Below are 20,042 nucleotides of genomic sequence, written 5' to 3' on the forward strand. Positions count from 1 at the left end.
TTTTATTAGTTTAAATGATAAAATTTTATCAATCATTTTTCACAAACAAAAAAATAAAATGATTAAACACAAATATAAAGTCGTTTGTCATTTTAATCGATGCGCATCGTTGAATCAATGAGCATAATGAAAATGTCAATAAATAACAACAATGTACAACAATCCAAATTATTTTTATTAATTATAGTGATTTATTTATCATTTCAGCCATTAATTTTAAATGCAATGAATTTTACTGTCGAACCTATTCAAATTACCGATATTTCAGATCTTGGTGAAGGACCATATTGGAATGATGATAATCAACAATTATATTATGTTGATGCATTTGCCGGTTATATTCATCGATATTGTCCACAATTGAATTTAGATGAAAAAATTAATCTTGGTGATTTAGTTACCATTATTATTTCAATCGATAATAATACAAATCATTTTATAGTAAGTTTACGAAATAAAATTGTAAACTTTGATTGGATTAACAAGACATTTGATGTTATTGCTGAATGTGCTGCCGAACATGGTGGTAAAGAACGTTTCAACGATGGTAAAGTTGATGCTGCTGGTCGTCTATGGATCGGAACTGTTTTAGAAGGATCGGATGGAGTTGTTAAATCTGGTGGATCATTATATCGATTAGATATGAATGAAAAAAAATTTATCAAAATGTCTGAAAATTTTACTATTTCCAATGGAATGGCCTGGAATCACAATAATACTTTAATGTATTTGAATGATTCAGAAGATAGAAAAATATGGCTTTTTGATTTTAATCTTAACACAGGAACCATAAATAATCGACGTATATTCATTGATCTTGATGATAATCAACATTCGAATTCATTCAAATCGGATGAATATCCAGATGGAATGACAATCGATTCGAATGATTATTTATGGATATCAATGTATAATGGTGGTCGTATAGTAAGAATAGATCCACAAACTAAACAAGTGATAATGTCGATTCAGATTCCAGCACTTCGAACTACATCACTTACATTTGGTGGTAAAAATTTTGATGAAATTTATGTAACAACCGGTTCAAATTCAAATCAAACAAATATCAAAAATGAACAAGAAAAATATCCAATGGCTGGTAAAATTTTCAAAATAAAATTCATAAATAATAAACAGATAAAAGGATTGAAAGCTTTTCAATTCAAATTTTAATCAATTTAAATTTGAAATATTATTCATTCATTAAAATTGACAAATGAATTGTATTGCACATGACTAGAATATTCACTCATCGTTGATTGAAATAAAATTCAATCTTGAATATTTAACGTATATGATGACTACAGAACAAAAAAAAAACTATAATTAAATACTAATAAAATCTATGAATAAAGAGATATAATTTGAAAAGTTGATGAGTTTTTTTTGAAAAGATGATTGCTAAAAATTCTTTAGCTAAATAATCGTTGAATGAATGCCTGATAATCATAAGCATCTTTAATTTCACGATTAGTTTTTGGATCAACATATGGTTTCATATGTTTAATACAATAATCCACTTTATCCCATGGTATATTCTAGATTAAAAATTAAAATTGTAATTAAAGATTCGAAAAAAAACATCAAATAAAATAACATACCGCTTGAATTTCTTCCAATGTAATATATGGTCGATCATTGGCAATATATCTAAATGCATTATACATTTCTTCTTGTGTAGAGATATTTTCCGTTTCTTTACTAATCATAAAAGCAATAAAATCATGTAGAAAAACAAATCCACTACGATATGGATCAACTTCATCCAATATTTCATCAAATTCAGGATCTTGTTCACCTTCTTCGATCAACGGTAAATCATAGCCTAATGCACGCATACAGGATTTAAAATCTTTATGATTCAATTTTCCAACTCGTTCTTTATCAAAATGTTTGAACATCATTGTAAATTCACGTAAACTTTCTTCACTAACACCTGATTGATTTTTTGGCTTGTATTTGTTGTTTTAGATTATTCTGCATACGCATCGATAATTGATTAATTTGATCCCATTGTTGTGCTAAACTTAATGCACTATGATTTGTATATCTATTTTCTAAAATTAATCGTTCTTCAAGTGTTGCTGTTAATCGTTCAATCTTTTTCAGATCTTCACGTTTTTTCATTATTTCTTCGGCTTTTTGTTGTGCAGATTTTAATTGTTCTTCCAATGTTCCTTGTGAATCCATCAATGCAACTCTATGGAAAAAAAATTTATCAAATTTGGGTTAAAAAATCATAATAATGATAACAGTTACCTAATATATGAAAGCCATTGATGAAATTTATCCGCAACTAATGCAAATTCTTTTCGCAATTTATCATTTTCCATTTGTCTTTGATATTCTTTTTCCAATTCTTTGTTTCGTTCAAGCACAATTTTCTGTAAATTACGCCATGTATCATTGATTGCTTCAATCGTAAACCATGTATAAGGATTTGGTCCCAATTTATAGGCTTTAATTTGTTTATCCAAATCCAATAATGTTTGATAATCATTATGTGCTTGTGATAATGAATCAATAAAATTCTGATGATTTTTTGTCAATGTTTGTATTTCATCTAATGAATTACAACGAACCTGTACAAACTATTTAATTAAAATCAAATTGTTACAAAACAAAAGAATATAATAAATTTACCGGATCAGTAAGATCTTCTTCAGCATTTTCGAACCATGAATTAAATGCTGATGCTTTTTTTGCAAATGCCAAAAATAAATCTTCAATTTCTTTGTATTGATTCTGAACATTCAATATTCGTTCACGTCGTTGTTGTGCTAATTGAAGAAGATTTTTCCATCGATTCATTAAATGTTCAAATCTTTTATTAATGTCTTCACGTTTAACATGATCACGACCAGGTGATGCTAATGCATTCTTGAATAAAGTTAAACTTTTTAAACTTTCCTGTTCGAATGCCTGTAAACTATTATCGAAATTGTCTTGTTTCTACGAAAAAAAAATCAATAGATTAATTCAATTCAAATTATCATAGTTTTATAATTACCGATAACGAAGCCGAAACAGTCGAAAGATCTCGACCAATTTCATCAGTTTTTAAATGGTGTTCTTTATCGGCAATCCAATTTTCAACAACATCGGCTTTCCACAAGAATTGTAGATAATCAAAATTATCAATCAATTTTTGTTTTCGTTTATCGGCTAATTTTTGTAGATTATTAAGTTTATCATGTAATTGATCCAATTTTTGTTCAACTTTTGGTGCACAAAAATTGCCTTCATTAATCAGACCACGTCCAGTCAATGTAATATCTTTATAACGATCCATATGATTTTGAAAATCTTTTCAAGTATTGCATGTTTTTTCAATAATCCTTGTGCGGCTGCAATCGAATCACCACAATTTGGATCACAAAGTAGTTTATATTTTTCTGCAATCCAAGATTCTTCTTCTTCAACATCGGTCATAAATTGTTGAAAAATTAATGCATCTTCTAGTTTATCCGATCGATCTTGTAATTTTTTCTTTAAATCTTGCCAATTATTTTCCAAATGTTCTAATTTTTTTTCAGTTTCAGGTGCATTTGGTAGTGTAGTTTCGGCCATTAATTTCTGTCCAGTTTCAATAATATCTTGAATGATTGGTTCATGTGCTAGGACATCATTTTCAAAACGTTTATGTTTTTTTCGTAAATTATTCACACTAGCCAAATCTTTACCAAAATCATCCGAATCTTGTAATAATTTTTTTTCATTAATCCAACTATTCTGATCGTTAATATCTTTGAAAAATCGATATGTTGTTAAAGCATCATTTAGTTTAGCATTTCGATAATCGGATAGATTTTTCAAACGTTCATAACGTTCATTCACTGATGAACGTTTATCCTGTAATGCCTGTTTATCATTTTGATCCGATTCCATTAATGAATCAGCTAAATTATTCATCTTTTTTATCTTTTCACCTCTAGCTGCAATATCAGCATCAAGATTTTGTTGTTTTTTAATCATATTCTGTACGGATGCTAAATCTTTTCCAGTTTCTTCATTTTTAAGTAAACCTTCCATTTCGTTTAGCCAAAAATCTAAATCTTTAATGGCCGCATTGAAATCTCGACCTTTGTTAGCTTCACGTAATTTGAATGTTTTTAATTTGGTTCGTTCGATTAAAAATTTCCATTGTTCAGTAACAGCATCTAATCGTTGTTTGACAGCATCTTCATTTCCTGAACATTTTTGTTTTTCGATTAATTTTTTACCATCTTCTAACATTTGTCGAATTTTTTCTTCATTTGCACGAAGTTCAGCTTCAAATGCTTGATGTTTTTGATTCTTTGATTCAATATTAGTCGGATCACGATAAGGTGATTCATCTAATGCTGTTTGTAGTTTTTCATTAATCAATAATTCAATTTCATCAGCATCACGTGAAAATTGTTGTAATGATTGTGATTCACCAAGCTGTGATTTTTTATCCATCAATTTATTTTTCAATTCTTTCCAACGTTTCAATAGTTCGTTGATTTTTTTCTGTATTGGATCTGAATTATAATTATCTTTTTTAATTAATTGATCACCAAAATTAGCAATGGTAGCAATTTTTTGCTCTTGATTATCGATCGCTTTACCCAGATCTTCATGTCGTTTGATCATTGCTTCAACATTATCATCATCATCATGTGGTGTTTCCAAAAATTGTTCTCGTTTACCCATCCAATTTTCAGCTTGTTCACATTCTTTTTTAAAATTTAAATATTCCAATACCTGTTCCAGAAATTTTCTCTGTTTTTTTCCTTCATCGTTTAATTTTTGTCGTTTCGCTTTCATATCTTCTAATTTGTTCTTTATTTCAGGTGTAGCATAATGATTTTGCTCGATCAATTTTTCACCAAATTTTTCAAAATTCTTTGGAAAAAAACACAAAGGTTAGATATTTGGAAAAAAAGTTCAAACAAACAAACAAAAACTTACATTAAATGGTGTTGAATTAGCATCGATTTCTTTCACTTTTTCTTGATGTTGTTCCAAAAGAGCTTCCGCTTCAATAGGATCATTCAATTCATGAGCTTTATGATCTTGTAATCGACTTAACATTGACATAATCCATTGTGCTAGATCATTAAACATTTCACGGAATCGCTGTAAATCATATAGATTAATTATTTTCTCTTTACGTTTATGTGCCTGTCCAAGTAATTTATCCCAATCTTTATTCACAATTTGTTGTTTATGTTTAGTTTGATCAGCTTGTTCTGGTCGATTGTTTGCCAAACGTGAAGAAGTTTCTTTCATTCTTTTGATTTTATCATTCAATGCAGCCAAATCTCGTTCAAGACCATCATATTTTCGTTTTAATTTTTCCACTGATTTTATATCATCTTCATCAATATTATCCAAATCTTTTAATGCATCTTCTTTTTCCTTAATCCAATCAATTGTTTCATCAATATCTCGATTAAAACGTTGTACTTCATTTGCACTTTCTAATTTTTGTGCTTTTTTTGCCGAAATTTCTTGCAATTCATTCCATTTATTATTCAATTGATTTACTTGTTGATCAATTTTTGCAGCCGCTTCTGTATCACCTTGATTCCTTAATTTTTCGGCTACATCTTTCATTTCGGCCAATTGAACTTCATTTTGTTTAAGTTCTTCGAAAAAATCATCAAATTTTTTCTGCATCATTTCAACTTGTTCTAAATCATCAAGTTTATCATCAATTACTTCAATAGTAGCAATTTGTTCTTTATCTTTAATCCATTGTGCTAATTCATTAGCTTTACGAGCTGTTTGTAATGCTTTACATGCATCTTCTAATTTATTCTTTCTACGACGACCATGATCCATTATGTCGGTATATTTTTTCTCAATTTGTTTTTGCCGTTGTGGAATTAAATCTCGATCCAATGTTCGTTGTTGATCTTTATCGGCTGGTATTGCCGTTTCAGTTCTACGTAAATAAGCAGCCGGTACAAAACCTTGTCGATCATTTATTTCTATTTTCCACCAATCTTTATTGTTAGCATTCAACAATGTTAAAATATCACCTTTTTTCATTGATACTTCACGTGGAGATTTTTCCTGATAATCCATTAATGCTACAACAACTTCTTTACGAGTTTCCATAGGAACAGGTACTTTTCGTTGCTTGAAATCTTCGGCACGTTTTCGAAGATCTTCGATTGTATATTTAAATGCATCAATATCATCCATAAGTGCATCATGTTTTTTCAACAAAGCTTCAATTGCATCTTCAGTTTTGGCAGGACCAATAGATGGATCACTTACTATTGGTTCTTTTTCATTCAACCATGTTTCGGCTTCATTTACATCAGTAAAATATTGATGAACCAAAATAGCATCATCCAGATCTTCTTTACGTTTATTAGCACGATCAAGCAATTCATTCCATTTATCATTCAAAATTTTTATCCTTTCATTAATTTGATCAACACCCGATTTTGGCATTGATCCATCTTTGACCAATTGTTCAGCTTGATCAATTACGGCCTGTATTCTTGGTTTGTGATTGTTGATTTCCGAAAGAATTGCCTGATGTTTTTTCTTCAAATTCTGTGCACCCATTAGATCACGACCACGATTCGATGATTTAATCAACGGTTCTTTTTCATTGATCCATGCAATTTGATCATCAATATCACAAAACAATTGTTGTGTTTTAGCCGAATCAATCAAACGACGACGACGATTTTTCACAGGTATTTTAATATTATTAAAACGTTTTATCAAGGCATTCTTTTTGGCTGCAATCTGATTCTTGTTAAAATGATTTTGGTCAATCAATTCGTTTGCTTTATTAATGATATTATTCACAGTTTCTTGATGATCAGACACTTCCAATTCGATAGCCGATTGTTTTTTCAACAAATTCTGCACATAATTTAAATCTTTACCCTTATCTTCAATGGCTAATTGACGTTCAATTTCATTCAACCATAATTCAACATCTTCAACAGCTCGATTAAATGCTTGTTCATCACCAGCATCATCTAATTTTGAACGTTTATTTTCAGCAGCTTGAATAAGATCTTGCCAGATTTTATTAATATCATTTGTTTTATCTCGAATATCATCCGATGCATAATGTTGATCATTGATTAATTTTTCACCTTTACTAATTAATTCATCAATTCGTGGTTGATTTGCTTCAATTTCTTGTTTAAAATTTTCAATCTGTCTTACTTTTCCACTTAAATTAGTCAAATCACGCCATGTATCATCCAATGACATTTTAAGTTTTTCAACAATCCAAAATTTTTGATCATCATAATCGATTAAAAATTGTTGATAACGATAAGCATCATTCAATAGATTACGTCTTAAACGTGCACGTTCAAGTAGATCATCACGTCGTAATAAAAATGCTTGTCGTAATTGTTCAATATCATCCGAAGCATAATGATTATTTTCGATTAATCGTTGTGCAAATTCATCCAATGCATTAATTTTTTCCTGATGTGCTTTCATTGTTTTTTCAAAATTATCATGTTTTTTGATCATTGATTCAACCTGATCCAATGAATCACCAAGATCATTATTTTCAAGAAATACATCCTGTTTGTTCATCCATTGTTCAGCCTGTTCAGTATCACGATAAAATAATTGTAAATCCATACATTGTTCATAAAGAATACGTCGTTCTTCCCATAACATAACCAAAGACATTTTTTCATCATTCAAATGTTTTAATTTTTCTTCCACTTCTGGTACCATAATTTTATTTTCAATCAATTGTTTACCTTCATTTTCTGTTATTTGAAAACTATCTTCACGTGCATCAATTTCACCTTTATGTTCTTGATGTCGTTCGAGTAGAATTTCAGCACCAGCAACATCTTTAGCCAATTCTTCAGCATTGATCATATCTTTGATCAATTGAATCCAAAGTATTAAATCTCTATAATCGGATAGAAATTTTTGCACTTGAAATGCTTCATCTAAACGTTTTCGTCGTTCATCTGATTTGGCTTTTAATTTTTTCCATGCATTCTCTAAATTGGCTTTTGTATTACCAATATGATCATTACCAACTGAATGTTTTTTCAACAATTTATCTGCTTGTTTGACTGGAAATTTTTTTTGAAATTTAAATTTAAAAGAATTGTGTGCAAATAAATTTATTTCAACTTACTTTGATTATCAACTTTATCGCCTAGAGCGGCTAAATCTCGTTCAAAATTTTCATGTTTACGTTGTAATGCTTGTACGCTCATCAAATCTTTACCGAAATCATCATTGGCCAAAGTTTGATCTTTGTCGGTAATCCATCCAAGTGTTTCCATTGTTTCTTGTGTAAAATCATGAATCTCATGACCTGCGCCAAGTTTATCCTTACGATTGGCTGCCATATTTTTTAACTTTTCCCATTCATCATTCACTTGTTGCTTCTTTTTACTTATGACCGAAGCATCTGGATGTCCATTCGAAATCAACTTATTAGCCTGATCATTGATTTCTAAAATGCGAAATTCTTCACCGCTCATATCTTTGACAAGATCTTCAAATTTACGAGTATGAGCTTCAATATGATCAATATCATCCAAACTGTCAGCACCTAATTGTGTTTCTTTATCAGTAATCCAATATAGAATTTCATCACATTTTTTTGAAAATTGTAACAAAATTAATGCTTCGTTCAAACGAACACCACGTAACTGTATTTTCATGAACAACATGTCCCAAAGTTTATGTATCTCTTCTAAACGTTTCTGTAGAATAGCATATAAGATATTAGACACAAAAAAAAAGTTATTGAAATTTACCTTGATTGTATCGCTAGCAAAATGTTGATTCTGTATCATTTGATTACCATTTTTGTCCAATGTATCGATTGCCGATGTATGGGCCTGTACTTCAGCTTCAAAAGCCTGATGTTTTTGAATTTTAATCTGAATATTTGTTGTATCTTTGTGCCATTCTTCTGAAGCAACTTGTAGCTTTTCCATAATCCATGCTTCTAATTCATCAGCATCACGTTTAAAATATTGAAAACGTTTTGAATCTAAAAGTTTATGTCGTTTATCTTGAGTATCAGCTTTGAATAAAACATATTTGCCCAAAACTGTATCACGACGATCTTGAATATCATCGACTGTTTCCAAAATTTTTACCTCTTCCGGTAGTAAAGTTGGTGACAATGGTGGACTATGTACCGGACTAAATGGTGATCGTTGTTTTGAATCTGATGATTCATCAGTTGTTGGATTTAAATTAAGATGTTTTGGTTTTGGTGGAATTTTCGGTTTTTCCGAAATTTTCGAAACTTTTTCCGGTTTAGGTTTTTCTTGTTCCATTTCCATTATTTAATTGATAAGAAAACAAAACACTCAATAATCAAATTTTTTTTCGGTCATCGCTACAAAAATTACTAAACGATGAATGAAATAATTTCGGAATTATATGCCTATTTTGTTTTATGTGAATGTTTACTCAATTCACCATCAAATATATGGGTGTGTTATGTGCCGAAAATAGCATCCATCCATCCATCCATCCATCAACATTACTTCCCTATCATCGTCATTGTAGCCATCATAAAACTAAAATGCAATATTCATGCCAAAAATTTCCATTCGAATGATTCTATAATCATGTTCAACAACAAAAAAAAACCACCCTTATGCTATGAATCATTAGCTAAACAAAATTCTATAAAAAGAATCCTCTCATCTTTATTCGAAAAATCTTAAATCTGCCAAATTTTCATACAAGACACATTGTATATGAGCAGTACATATTTTATTTCATCAGAAAAAAAATATTTGTTTTGAAATTTTATTTCTGCAAAACAGAATAGAAAATGTCTCAACCGAACAAAGATGCTCCAAAATCACAAAAAATAATACAAGTAAATTCATCATCAATTGTAGATTTGAAAGCTGAATTATTTCGAAAACAAGAACAAGTTCGACAGCAAAAAAATTCCACAGATTCAACAATAATACAATGTGATAAACATCTGTATGATCAAGGTGCCAACAAAACAAGCACATTACCCAAAAAACTTTTGGAAGCTGTGCAACAACAATCTGATGGTAACAATAAACGAAACAAACAAACATTTATTAAGAAAAAAGATGATGAACAAGATAAAAAAGAATTAACTGAAGCTGAAGAACGTGCTTTACAGAAAAGTCGAGAGAATCTTGAAAGAAAAGCCAAATTATATGACCAAATTTCTAAAGGTCAAGTAGAAATTGATCCTGATGATGAAAATATCCTGGTAAATTTTAATCAAAAACATTCCATTTATGAATCCGATGAAGATGATAAAGAAGAAGATCTAGTCGAATATATTGATCAATTTGGACGAACAAAAATGGTCACTCGAGATGAATTAGAACAATTAGAAAAAGAACGTGAAGAAGAAGAACGTCGTGAATTACAATTACAAGAAGAAGAATCAAATTCAGATTATGATTCAGAGACAAATAATTTACCTCCTCCACCAAAACCAACTGTATCCAATATTCATTATCAACATGTTCGTGAAGGTGAAATTCGTGATCATGGTGTTGGATTCTATTCGTTTAGCGAAGATGAACAAATTAGACGTCAACAAATGGAAATGCTTGATCAATTACGTAAAGAAACTGAATCGAATAAAAATGAAAAACGAAGAATTAAAGAAAAACGAAAACGAATGTTAAAAAGTCGTTTGGAAAAAATTGCTGCACGAAAAGGCATAACATTGCCCATTGCACAATCAGATGATAACGATGACGATGATGATGATGATGATGTGAATGATGATAATAAAGATTCGGATAAAAAAATTCGTTTGGAAAAAGCTACATTAGAAATAAAAATACCACAAACAATTGGTCCACGAGAATGGGATCTAGGTAAAGAAGGTGTTACGGATACAAATATTCGAACAAAAACACCATTCTATTCGCAAGAAAGATATCAGGAAAAACTTCGCAAAGAACGTAATCCAGAATTTGCACCACCAACATTATATCATCATTCCGGAAAATCATCATTTCCAAATGAACGACAACGTCAATCACAATCTAATTCAAGTGATAATAATCGTTCAAAATCTGAACATCCAGATATGTTTCAATTTATAAAGGAAAAAATTTCCGAAATACGAAAAAAATCCTGAAAAATAAAAAGTTTTTGTTTTTCCAAAATTTTTATTAAAGTTCAAATTGATAAATTACAAAAATAATTTTCATTCAAAAAATTCATCTGAAAAATTAAAAAACATTCGTTTTTTTTTATATCAGAAAATCTTGTCGAATATTAAAATGACATGATTAGCCGATCATTGATTTCGAATTAAACATCATAGATAGTCATATAATGTGATCATATAATGATGATTATCACTGTATCCTGATCGCCATCAAAAAAATCATTCTCAAAAAAAAGATTCGAAAAATCTATCAACCAATTTTAAAAAAATTGTATACGCCATCTGTTGATTACATCAAAGATTATTATTATTTTTTTAAATCTTAAATTTTATTCAAAATCTCAAAATGGAACAAAGAAATAAAGAAAAAAAAAGCAGATGAAATACATAATAATTTTTCAAGTTCAATAATTCTTACATACAATTTATATGTTTTGTTGTTGTTGTTGGTGTTGCAATTCTTAACATGAGCATTATTGAGCTCTATTTCTATCTAATTAAATTTTATCAAAAATATAAATTTTTTTTTCTCTCAGTCTTTCTTTCTATAATAAAAATTGGAAAAATTATAATTCAATTCAAAATGCTGCTTGATTGTAGATTTTTTAAAAAGGAAAAAGGGTTAGATGGGGATGTTATGATGATGATCCATAGAATTTAATGGAAAAGGGGGATATTTTTTCGATGTGAAGGATCATCTTTATTGTATTTTTTTTTTTTTAGTTTGAAAAACATTCTTTTACATTCTATGATAGCAATGTACTCATGCCACCCAATTCATTTTGTTCTTTGACAAATATTTCAAAATATTGATAAATGATGGTGACAGCCAATAAGATACCGGTTCCACTACCGATTGCTCCAAGAAAATCGGCTAATACCGATAAAGCGCCAATACATAGACCACCAAAAGCAGCCGCCGTCGGTATGTAACGGTTAAGTTCATGAATCATTGATTTTTCACGATGACCACGCATAACCATCTGTTGTTCTTTCAATTGTTTAGCCACATCTTTGGCACTTGAACCGGAAACTTCGATCCAGGTTTTGGAGAAAAATGCACACGATCCTAACATGAATATTATATAAAGGACGGCATGAACTGGATCTTCAAGAATATGGCCCAATGTTTCTGGTGGTGATAAATAGTAACAAAGGCCACCAACCGGATAGGCACGTGCAGCGCCGGCTGTATCCGACCAAACACCAAGTAAATTTACAAAGAAATTTCCACTAAATTTAACGGCCAACATTTGTGAAATGACGTACAGATTTGAAACCAAAGCTGATTGTAAAATGATCGGAATGTTTGACGTGTAGAATAGTTTGATCGGATATGAACTGTATTGACCACGGTAACGAGCTGATTTAATAGGTAGATCTACACGGAAACCTTGGAAATATATAACAATAGCGAAAACCAAAACTGTAGCCAACAAATTCATTAGATTTGGTAGATTGTTACGATAGAAAGCTTCACGAAGTCCACGAATTTTGTCCTGTCGTGTGGCCAACAAGTGGAATAAAGCGATGATAGCTCCTTCGAATTCAGTACCACGACCAGTGTTCACTGTTGCAGGAGAAAACGCTTTCCAAACGATAGTTTCACAAATGTTTGTAGCGATAAACAATGAAATACCGGAACCAAGACCATAACCTTTTTGTAATAATTCATCCAACAGCAAAACAATCAAACCGGCAACGAACAATTGAATGATGATCAGCATACAAATACCAGCACCAATATCACTGGGATCGCCATACATTCCCGTCATGACGTAAACAATAGCCTGACCTATCGTAATAACCATACCGAAAAGTTTTTGTGCACCATTGAACAAAGCTCGATCTTTAGGCGTATCACCAACTTCAATGATTTTAGCACCGGCCAACAATTGCATAATCAATCCCGATGTAACTATAGGTGATATACCCAATTCCATTAGTGTACCACGATTAGAAGCCAAAATAACACGCATCCAATAGAATGGATCAGCCGAATCTGATGACATTATACCAAATAATGGTATCTGGCAACAGACCAAAAAGATGAACAAAGTGATAGCTGTCCATAATACTTTTTCACGGAATTGAATTTTTCGTTCTGGTTTGGCAACTTCGGGTAATATGCCACAGAATGGTTTGATCACTTCCAAAAATTTTATGGCCATCTTGACTTCAACCGATCATAAATCAATCAATAACAAATGTAGAAAAAAATGCGACCAGTTAATAACAATAATTTTTTTTTGTTGAGAGAATTTTGAAAGAATAAATGATTCGAATAGTTTCAAAAGAATCTATGAACGAGAATCATTCATATGGTGTGTAAACAGAAGAAAATTTGTTTGATGTGCTGGCGGTGTTTGAATATTGTCGTTTCTTTCTTCCGATGATGATAATTTTGGATGATGATGATGATGATAATTTAATGATGATCGTGGGACTGATTGATTGGTTAGTTGGTTGTTTGACTGGATTTTTGAAAAATAATTTGATTATTTAAGAAAAATAAGCTTACGTTTGCTTATTTTCTTTCGATGAGAATCGAATTTTTTTTTCTTTTTGTTACTGTAATAATTCAAATAATCAATTCCATTTAAGCTATGATTTAAAAGAAAGGAACAAAAAAAAATATAAATTTTTTTTTGGCCGGATTGATGGTGATTTTCCACGTAGACTCTTCTCGCCACTCGATGAATGTGTGTAGCGGTTGTGACGTCAGGTTATGATGAGGCTTTCGTGAAAATGTTTTTTTTTGTGTTCGAAAGTACTGTCAATAAACAATGTATTATTGGATACTCTAAACATATAACGTATTTTTGGAAATTAATATCGGATTTTTAAAATATTTTCATTGAAAATTCTATAATTAAATAATACATCAATATAATAATAAATAAATAAATAAAAGTTGACGAAGTTATTTTTGAGTTTGAGTTATAATTTTCATTTTTATTTTTTGTTTTTATTTATTTACATTGAAAAAAAATTGTATGTAAATTTGAATGGAAGTAATATGGATTATAACGATAATCAAAAGGTTATCAAATTTTACACACGAAGTTCAACAAAAATTTCTTGCAGATAATGCTGAAAGACGATTAATGGAATTATCATATAACAATGGTTTGATCAATAAATAACATTAAACATTGAACAATTTTTTTTTCAATCTTTTTTTTATTTTTAAAAATTTTCTACAGCATTTCGTTCGGCTGTGGCTATCGTTATTATTTTTACCGTTTGTTTTACTGTGATCGAAATTTTACGATTAATTTTAATCCATCGATATCATTTAGAATCCGAAATAGATGATCAAACTGATCTTAGTTAATTTTCAAATTTTTTTCTTAAAACAACGAAAATCAAATCAAATCAATCGAATATATAGAACACAAGATGGCACCATCGATCGTTTCATTGATATTTTTATATTGATCATGTCTTGTTAGCCATTTATCAGAAAAAAAATATTCTGTCGATATATATTCGGTGCTTGATTCTGTTTATATTGTGTGTTGCGTTTTTTTCCACATTTCTAAAGACCACCACTATTTTTTCCACTATTTTATTACAAATATATTCTAGTCATGAATAATTGGTTATTGAAAATATCAAGTATCTTAAATTTTAATCATCATTATAATCATCGATATATTTTAAATAATATCGAAAAAATTAAATCAAGAATCATGTCAACCAATCGCTATGATCATACCACCACCACCACCACTATTAACAAAAATTTAAATAATCATAATAATAATAATAAAATTGCAAATGCTATTGTTGTTTGTGGACCATCCGGTTCGGGTAAAACTACATTACTTAATATGTTATTCGAACATTTTAAAAATGAACTTAAATTTTCTATATCACGTAAGAATAAAATTATAATTATTTAAAATAAATTATCATCATTTTAATTTAAAAATCGCGAAAAATAAATAAATTAGACACGACCAGAAAATCAAGACCAAATGAAATAAATGGAAAATCCTATTATTTTGTTGATCGTTCAACATTCGAACAAATGATTACCAACAAAGAATTTGTTGAATATTCACAATTTTCAGGAAATTATTATGGAACCAGTATTCAAGAATTGATTGCCAATGAAAAAAGTGGTCTTTTATCTGTTCTTGATGTCGATATACGCGGTGTGATCAATTTGCAGAAAAATAATATTCTTAAGGCTAAGTATATTTTTATTAAAACTCCAACCTTACAATTTCTGGTAAGTGTTGTTTGTTTTTACAATTTGTTTTGTTTTAATAAAATATCCATATTTGAATTTTGAAGGAATCAAATCTACGAAAACGTGGTACCGAAACTGATGACAGTATTAGTGTTCGATTAAAACATGCGGCTGAAGATTTAAAACAAGCAGAAACATTACATTTTGATCTCATAATAGAAAATATTGTTCTTAATGATTCATTTGAAAAATTACGACAATTCGTCCAATCGGTTAGTGTGTGCATACATTGTTGTTGTTGTTAATTAATTTTTTTCACCTCTATTTGTAGGAGCTGACACGATTCAAAGAAAGTCAAAAAACAAAGTTGTAAATAGTCATCATTATCGTAAATGATGGGGGATAACATTTTTTTTATTCTAACATTTTGTATCAAAATTCTAAAAAAAAATTTTATTTAAAAAGATTATCTTTTAAGAACATTAATAAATGTTTCCGGATCAATTTCAACATTGCCCACCATACGCATTCGTCGTTTACCTTCTTTTTGTCTTTCCAATAGTTTTGTTCGTCGTGTTTGATCACCACCATATAGTTTGGCTGTAACATCTTTACGATATGCTTGTATATTGGTTCGGGCCAATACTTTTGAATTGACAAGAGCTTGAATTTTAATTTTAAATTGTTGACGATTTAAATGTTCCTGTAGTTTATCACAAATTGAACGGCCATAAGGACGGGCACGTTTTGCATGTACAAGCATTGATAATTCATCAACTGGTTTATCATTCAAACGAAAATCCAATTTAACTAGATCAGCTTCTTGATATCCATCATCTTCATAATCAAACGATGCATAACCCGAACTAATCGATTTAAGATGATCATTAAAATCGATAATAATTTCACCTAATGGAAATCGATATTCCAATAATAAACGATTATTATCAATATATTGTGAATTGATCTGTTCACCACGTCGTTCCATACATAATCCTGTTATTGGATTTAGAAAATTATCCGGTGTTATAATTGTTCCTTTGATCCATGGTTCATAATATTTTTCGATAATTTGTGGATTAGGTAATTGTGAAGCATTTGTTACTATCAATTCATCCGTTTTATAGAATTTAATATTTTTCTCTCCACGAATCTTAATCTTATACGGAACACTTGGAGCTGTTACCACTACTGGTGCATCGAATTCATCATCTAATCGTTGACAGAAAACTTCCATATGTAACAGGCCTAAAAATCCAAGTCTGGAAAAAAAATTAAAATTTTAAAATCAATTTTTTTTTGTTTCAATTTATTGTAATTACTTGAATCCGTTGCCCAAAACTGGATGTGATTCTTTACTCATCTCTACACTGCTATCATTTAGCAATAATTTTTGTAGACTTTTATTCAAATCTAAAAAATTTGATTTTTCACATGGATAAATGCTAGCATAAACCATTGGAGTTGATTTCAATGATTTTGTTTTTGATTCTTTATGATCATTTAATATTTTTAAACCATCATCATCATTATGAACCAATAGATCACCAATCGATATATCATCATTGTCATGTATGTTGGCTACTAAAACACCAACCTGACCTGTATGTAAAGTTCCAGGATCACCTGCAACCGGTATTTGATGTGGATGTAAAATATTCAATTCTTTCACAGTATGAACTTTGCTCGGTTTTGTGTTGAATACAATTTGATCACCAACTTTGATTTGTCCATCAAAGATTCTTATCAACAGAATGATTCCTTTGAATTTTTCATACCATAAATCAAAGACGACGGCTTTTAATTGTTCATTGCCCGTACTTTTTGGTGGTGGTAACCTTTCGATGATAGCATCCAATACCTGTTGGACTCCATCACCTGTTTTGGCAGATACTTTAAGAATTTCATCACGATTGAATTCAAATAATTTTTTCAATTGATCCGATACCGATTCAATATCAGCATTTTTAAGATCTATTTTATTCAACACTGGAACTATGTTGAGATCGGCGAGTAAAGCATGATTGAAATGTGCAATCGTTTGAGCCTGTACACCGGAATTTGCATCAACTAATAGCAAAGCACCTTCACATGCAGAAATCGACCGCCAAACTTCGAATGAAAAATCAACATGACCAGGTGTATCAATCAAATTCAGCAGATAGTCTTCACCGTTATGATGCCAAAATAGTGAACATGTTTGTGCTTTGACCGTGATGCCACGTTCACGTTCAACCTGAAGATTATCCAAAAATTGATTTTCGATCGAACCTTTAGCAACCGTACCAGTTAATTCGAGCAATCGATCCGATAACGTACTTTTACCATGATCAATATGTGCTATAATACAAAAATTTCGTATACGATCTGGAGTAAACCTTGAAACATCGATTTTCTATTCAAAAAATTTAGTTTTTTTATTTCAAAGTAAATTCAATGGGAAAATATTACATCTTTTTTGCTTTGTTGAATTTTTTGTACAAGTTTTTCATTTGTTGAACAAAATCTCAAAAGATAGATCGAAGGATCGATGAATGATTGTGATAATTGCTTAAATCGGCTACGAATCTTAAATAATCGACTATAAGATAACATCTTTATTATAAGAATAAAAATATTCAAAAATTTTAGCATCACATGCAGCTGATACAAACAACTGCGTCATCTATTAACAAACATTAAAAACTAAATCATTTAAAGCCCGCCAAATCAAATGCTCATCAAAAGTTCATTAAAAGGAGAATGACTTTTGTTAATTGGTATTGTTTCACGAAAAATTTCCATAGCTTGTTTGTAATCAATGATTAGATCATCATGCGTTGTCATTATCATCATTTGTTTGCTTAAATCAAGGATACGATTTATAAGATTGAAATTCTGTCAAAGAGAAAAAAAATTGTAGAAAAACTTAGCACTTTAAAAATAATCGGAAACTTACAAAAGTATTTTTGATGAATAAATCATTGATTATAGCTAAAAGTGTAGACATATGAAATTTTTGTATATTTTCAATATCAGCAACTGATTTAATATTGGTGAAAAATTGTTCCATTCGATATTCAATACAAAATTTGACGTATGTATAGAAAATACCCGTAAATCGAATAAGGGAATAAAGTAGAAACCATTGATCAGATTTAAGCTGACAATTCTTATCAACATTATTAAGATGATTTTTTCTTTTAAATATAAGAACCTGTCGTTTCCAATATTCTATCAATTGCCAACGAATAGATTTAATTTTCTGTAGAAATGTGAATATCGATTGATATTTACTCCAAACTTTATCTGTAAGTACTATTTTGACTAAATTAGGCAATCGAAAAGTAATTTTGAAATTCATATCATTCGAATTTTGTGTCGATAATGATTGCCTATGATTATTATCGATAATTCGTTCTTTGATTGAAATAAGATGTTGATAAGTTTCAGCTTCATGATCATCAAATGTTCGATATAATGCAAGATTGAATGCCTTACGAATTCCATCATCATCGATGGATTTTAATTCCAAAAAGTTTGTCCACAAAAGTTCATTACCATGTAGATAAAATGTTTTCAAATGGCTAATAAAATTCATTGAATCCTCTTTCAATGATGTTTCTTTCATTATGTACTAAAATTAAAGAAGATTAATTTTTGTAAAAGTTTTGTTTTTTGAAATGAATTACCGTAAATACTGTGTTGGCTAAATCGGCCAAAAAATAACGAAACAAAACGGTTATATCATATAATTCCATTCGTTTTTGATAATATCGCCAGAATAAATTAGCATCAAAAAATTTTACTTTTGAATTTATTTGTGTTATTTTTCGAACAGATTGACCAATATCGTAGATTTTAATTGCATTGATTGGATCAATTTGTTGAGGTACTTTACTAAGATCAAGCGATGTATTTGAATCGAGACTACTTTTTTGTATGAAAAATGATTGCTGATCTAACGAAGAATTAAGTGTTCCTCGAGTAATCCAGGTGAAAATCTTTTGATAAAATGGATCATATTCTAATTCGATGCTTTGATGATTCAAAAAAATTAACTTGATTTCAGAAAAAATCGATAACACTTACTTTATCATATATTTCTCTTGAAGAACTTGAAATAGCTCAAACAACGTTTGACAATGTGGTCTTTTTACTGTAATTATACGCAGAGTATCATGGAATAGAGGATTATACTAAAAAAATTAGATTTTTCATTGATGTTTTTGATTGAAAACCAATTCGAATTAATAACTCACTTTGAGCAATACGTTATAATTGCAAAATTTTTCGCTTTCAATCAACGTTTCAATTATGCCCAAATCTTTGAGAAAAGTTTGCTTAATTAACGACGAAACGAAGCGATAAATAGTGAATGTGAACTCATCGATGGCTAAGGATAATCGTAGAAAGTTAGTTAAATGATTAAATAAAATTGAAAACTTTACCAATGGAAAATTCGACTAGAATTTGGTTTAATTTTTGATATGTTACAATCAACAAGGCCAATTCTTGTCGATCGAACGGAGACAATTGATTGCCGAAATTCTTATCATTTAAAAACTCATTAATTTCTCGAATGAATGGTGATGTAAATTCTAAAAGAATTCGATACAAATCGATTTCGTTTCGACCAAAATGAATTAATTTTGCCATCATAATCATCAATTAAAAAATTAATATAAAGAACCGCCAAACAAATTTATCGATAGTATCGCGATGGTAGCGAAT

The 20,042-nt window shown here is 29.8% G+C and overlaps 7 protein-coding genes across 7 annotated transcripts; 3 read left to right on the forward strand and 4 right to left on the reverse strand.

The window, feature by feature from the left end:
• Positions 1-73: 73 nt before the first annotated feature.
• Positions 74-1,376, forward strand: LOC113791307 (regucalcin-like). Its single transcript, XM_027341069.2, has one exon. The coding sequence runs from the start codon at positions 100-102 to the stop codon at positions 1,171-1,173; it is 1,074 nt and encodes a 357-aa protein (XP_027196870.2). The 5' UTR covers positions 74-99; the 3' UTR covers positions 1,174-1,376.
• LOC113791301 (spectrin alpha chain-like) lies at positions 1,147-9,591 on the reverse strand. The gene is given in 10 exon segments (XM_027341064.2): positions 1,147-1,538; positions 1,602-1,949; positions 1,951-2,200; positions 2,260-2,582; positions 2,644-2,952; positions 3,011-3,312; positions 3,315-4,869; positions 4,936-8,051; positions 8,117-8,693; positions 8,748-9,591. Coding segments are annotated over 10 exon segments (7,443 nt in total). The 5' UTR covers positions 9,285-9,591; the 3' UTR covers positions 1,147-1,412.
• Positions 9,592-9,722: 131 nt separating this feature from the next.
• Positions 9,723-11,123, forward strand: LOC113791305 (coiled-coil domain-containing protein 174). The gene has a single exon (XM_027341068.2). The coding sequence runs from the start codon at positions 9,785-9,787 to the stop codon at positions 11,093-11,095; it is 1,311 nt and encodes a 436-aa protein (XP_027196869.2). The 5' UTR covers positions 9,723-9,784; the 3' UTR covers positions 11,096-11,123.
• Positions 11,124-11,700: 577 nt separating this feature from the next.
• On the reverse strand, positions 11,701-13,853 carry Sec61alpha (SEC61 translocon subunit alpha). Its single transcript, XM_027341067.2, has one exon. It carries the CDS (start codon positions 13,297-13,299, stop codon positions 11,875-11,877), a length of 1,425 nt encoding a protein of 474 aa, XP_027196868.1. The 5' UTR covers positions 13,300-13,853; the 3' UTR covers positions 11,701-11,874.
• Positions 13,854-14,063: 210 nt separating this feature from the next.
• Positions 14,064-15,839, forward strand: LOC113791309 (uncharacterized). Its single transcript, XM_027341071.2, has 5 exons — positions 14,064-14,257; positions 14,335-15,010; positions 15,088-15,368; positions 15,434-15,601; positions 15,661-15,839. Exons 2-5 carry the CDS (start codon positions 14,722-14,724, stop codon positions 15,700-15,702), a joined length of 780 nt encoding a protein of 259 aa, XP_027196872.2. The 5' UTR covers positions 14,064-14,257; positions 14,335-14,721; the 3' UTR covers positions 15,703-15,839.
• waw (Translation factor waclaw) lies at positions 15,697-18,009 on the reverse strand. The gene is made up of 3 exons (XM_027341065.2): positions 17,781-18,009; positions 16,652-17,724; positions 15,697-16,591 (listed from the first exon to the last, which is right to left on the reverse strand). The coding sequence occupies exons 1-3, from the start codon at positions 17,961-17,963 to the stop codon at positions 15,796-15,798; spliced, it is 2,052 nt and encodes a 683-aa protein (XP_027196866.1). The 5' UTR covers positions 17,964-18,009; the 3' UTR covers positions 15,697-15,795.
• Positions 17,912-20,037, reverse strand: LOC113791303 (uncharacterized). The gene is made up of 6 exons (XM_027341066.2): positions 19,760-20,037; positions 19,571-19,704; positions 19,401-19,507; positions 19,001-19,346; positions 18,268-18,945; positions 17,912-18,206 (listed from the first exon to the last, which is right to left on the reverse strand). Exons 1-6 carry the CDS (start codon positions 19,974-19,976, stop codon positions 18,039-18,041), a joined length of 1,650 nt encoding a protein of 549 aa, XP_027196867.1. The 5' UTR covers positions 19,977-20,037; the 3' UTR covers positions 17,912-18,038.
• Positions 20,038-20,042: the final 5 nt, after the last annotated feature.

Source organism: Dermatophagoides pteronyssinus, unplaced genomic scaffold (genome assembly GCF_027571235.1).
Source record: "Dermatophagoides pteronyssinus isolate colony J.1.1.1.1 unplaced genomic scaffold, Derpt_VIB-CSIC_2022.12 sq0003, whole genome shotgun sequence".
Taxonomy (NCBI): domain Eukaryota; kingdom Metazoa; phylum Arthropoda; class Arachnida; order Sarcoptiformes; family Pyroglyphidae; genus Dermatophagoides; species Dermatophagoides pteronyssinus.

Excerpts from the sequence above, each read along its gene's own strand:
- waw (XM_027341065.2), bottom strand. The coding sequence starts at position 17,963 with ATGCTAAAATTTTTGAATATTTTTATTCTTATAATAAAGATGTTATCT. Across the intron at positions 17,725-17,780 it reads TTCAACAAAGCAAAAAAGAT|AAAATCGATGTTTCAAGGTT; the intron begins GTAATATTTTCC and ends TTTTTTGAATAG. Across the intron at positions 16,592-16,651 it reads GTTTTGGGCAACGGATTCAA|ACTTGGATTTTTAGGCCTGT; the intron begins GTAATTACAATA and ends TTTTTTTTCCAG.
- LOC113791307 (XM_027341069.2), top strand. The coding sequence starts at position 100 with ATGCGCATCGTTGAATCAATGAGCATAATGAAAATGTCAATAAATAAC.
- Sec61alpha (XM_027341067.2), bottom strand. The coding sequence starts at position 13,299 with ATGGCCATAAAATTTTTGGAAGTGATCAAACCATTCTGTGGCATATTA.
- LOC113791305 (XM_027341068.2), top strand. The coding sequence starts at position 9,785 with ATGTCTCAACCGAACAAAGATGCTCCAAAATCACAAAAAATAATACAA.
- LOC113791309 (XM_027341071.2), top strand. The coding sequence starts at position 14,722 with ATGAATAATTGGTTATTGAAAATATCAAGTATCTTAAATTTTAATCAT. Across the intron at positions 15,011-15,087 it reads ACTTAAATTTTCTATATCAC|ACACGACCAGAAAATCAAGA; the intron begins GTAAGAATAAAA and ends TAAATAAATTAG. Across the intron at positions 15,369-15,433 it reads CTCCAACCTTACAATTTCTG|GAATCAAATCTACGAAAACG; the intron begins GTAAGTGTTGTT and ends TGAATTTTGAAG.
- LOC113791303 (XM_027341066.2), bottom strand. The coding sequence starts at position 19,976 with ATGATTATGATGGCAAAATTAATTCATTTTGGTCGAAACGAAATCGAT. Across the intron at positions 19,347-19,400 it reads CAAGAGAAATATATGATAAA|CATCGAATTAGAATATGATC; the intron begins GTAAGTGTTATC and ends GAATCATCAAAG. Across the intron at positions 18,207-18,267 it reads TATTCATCAAAAATACTTTT|AATTTCAATCTTATAAATCG; the intron begins GTAAGTTTCCGA and ends TCTCTTTGACAG.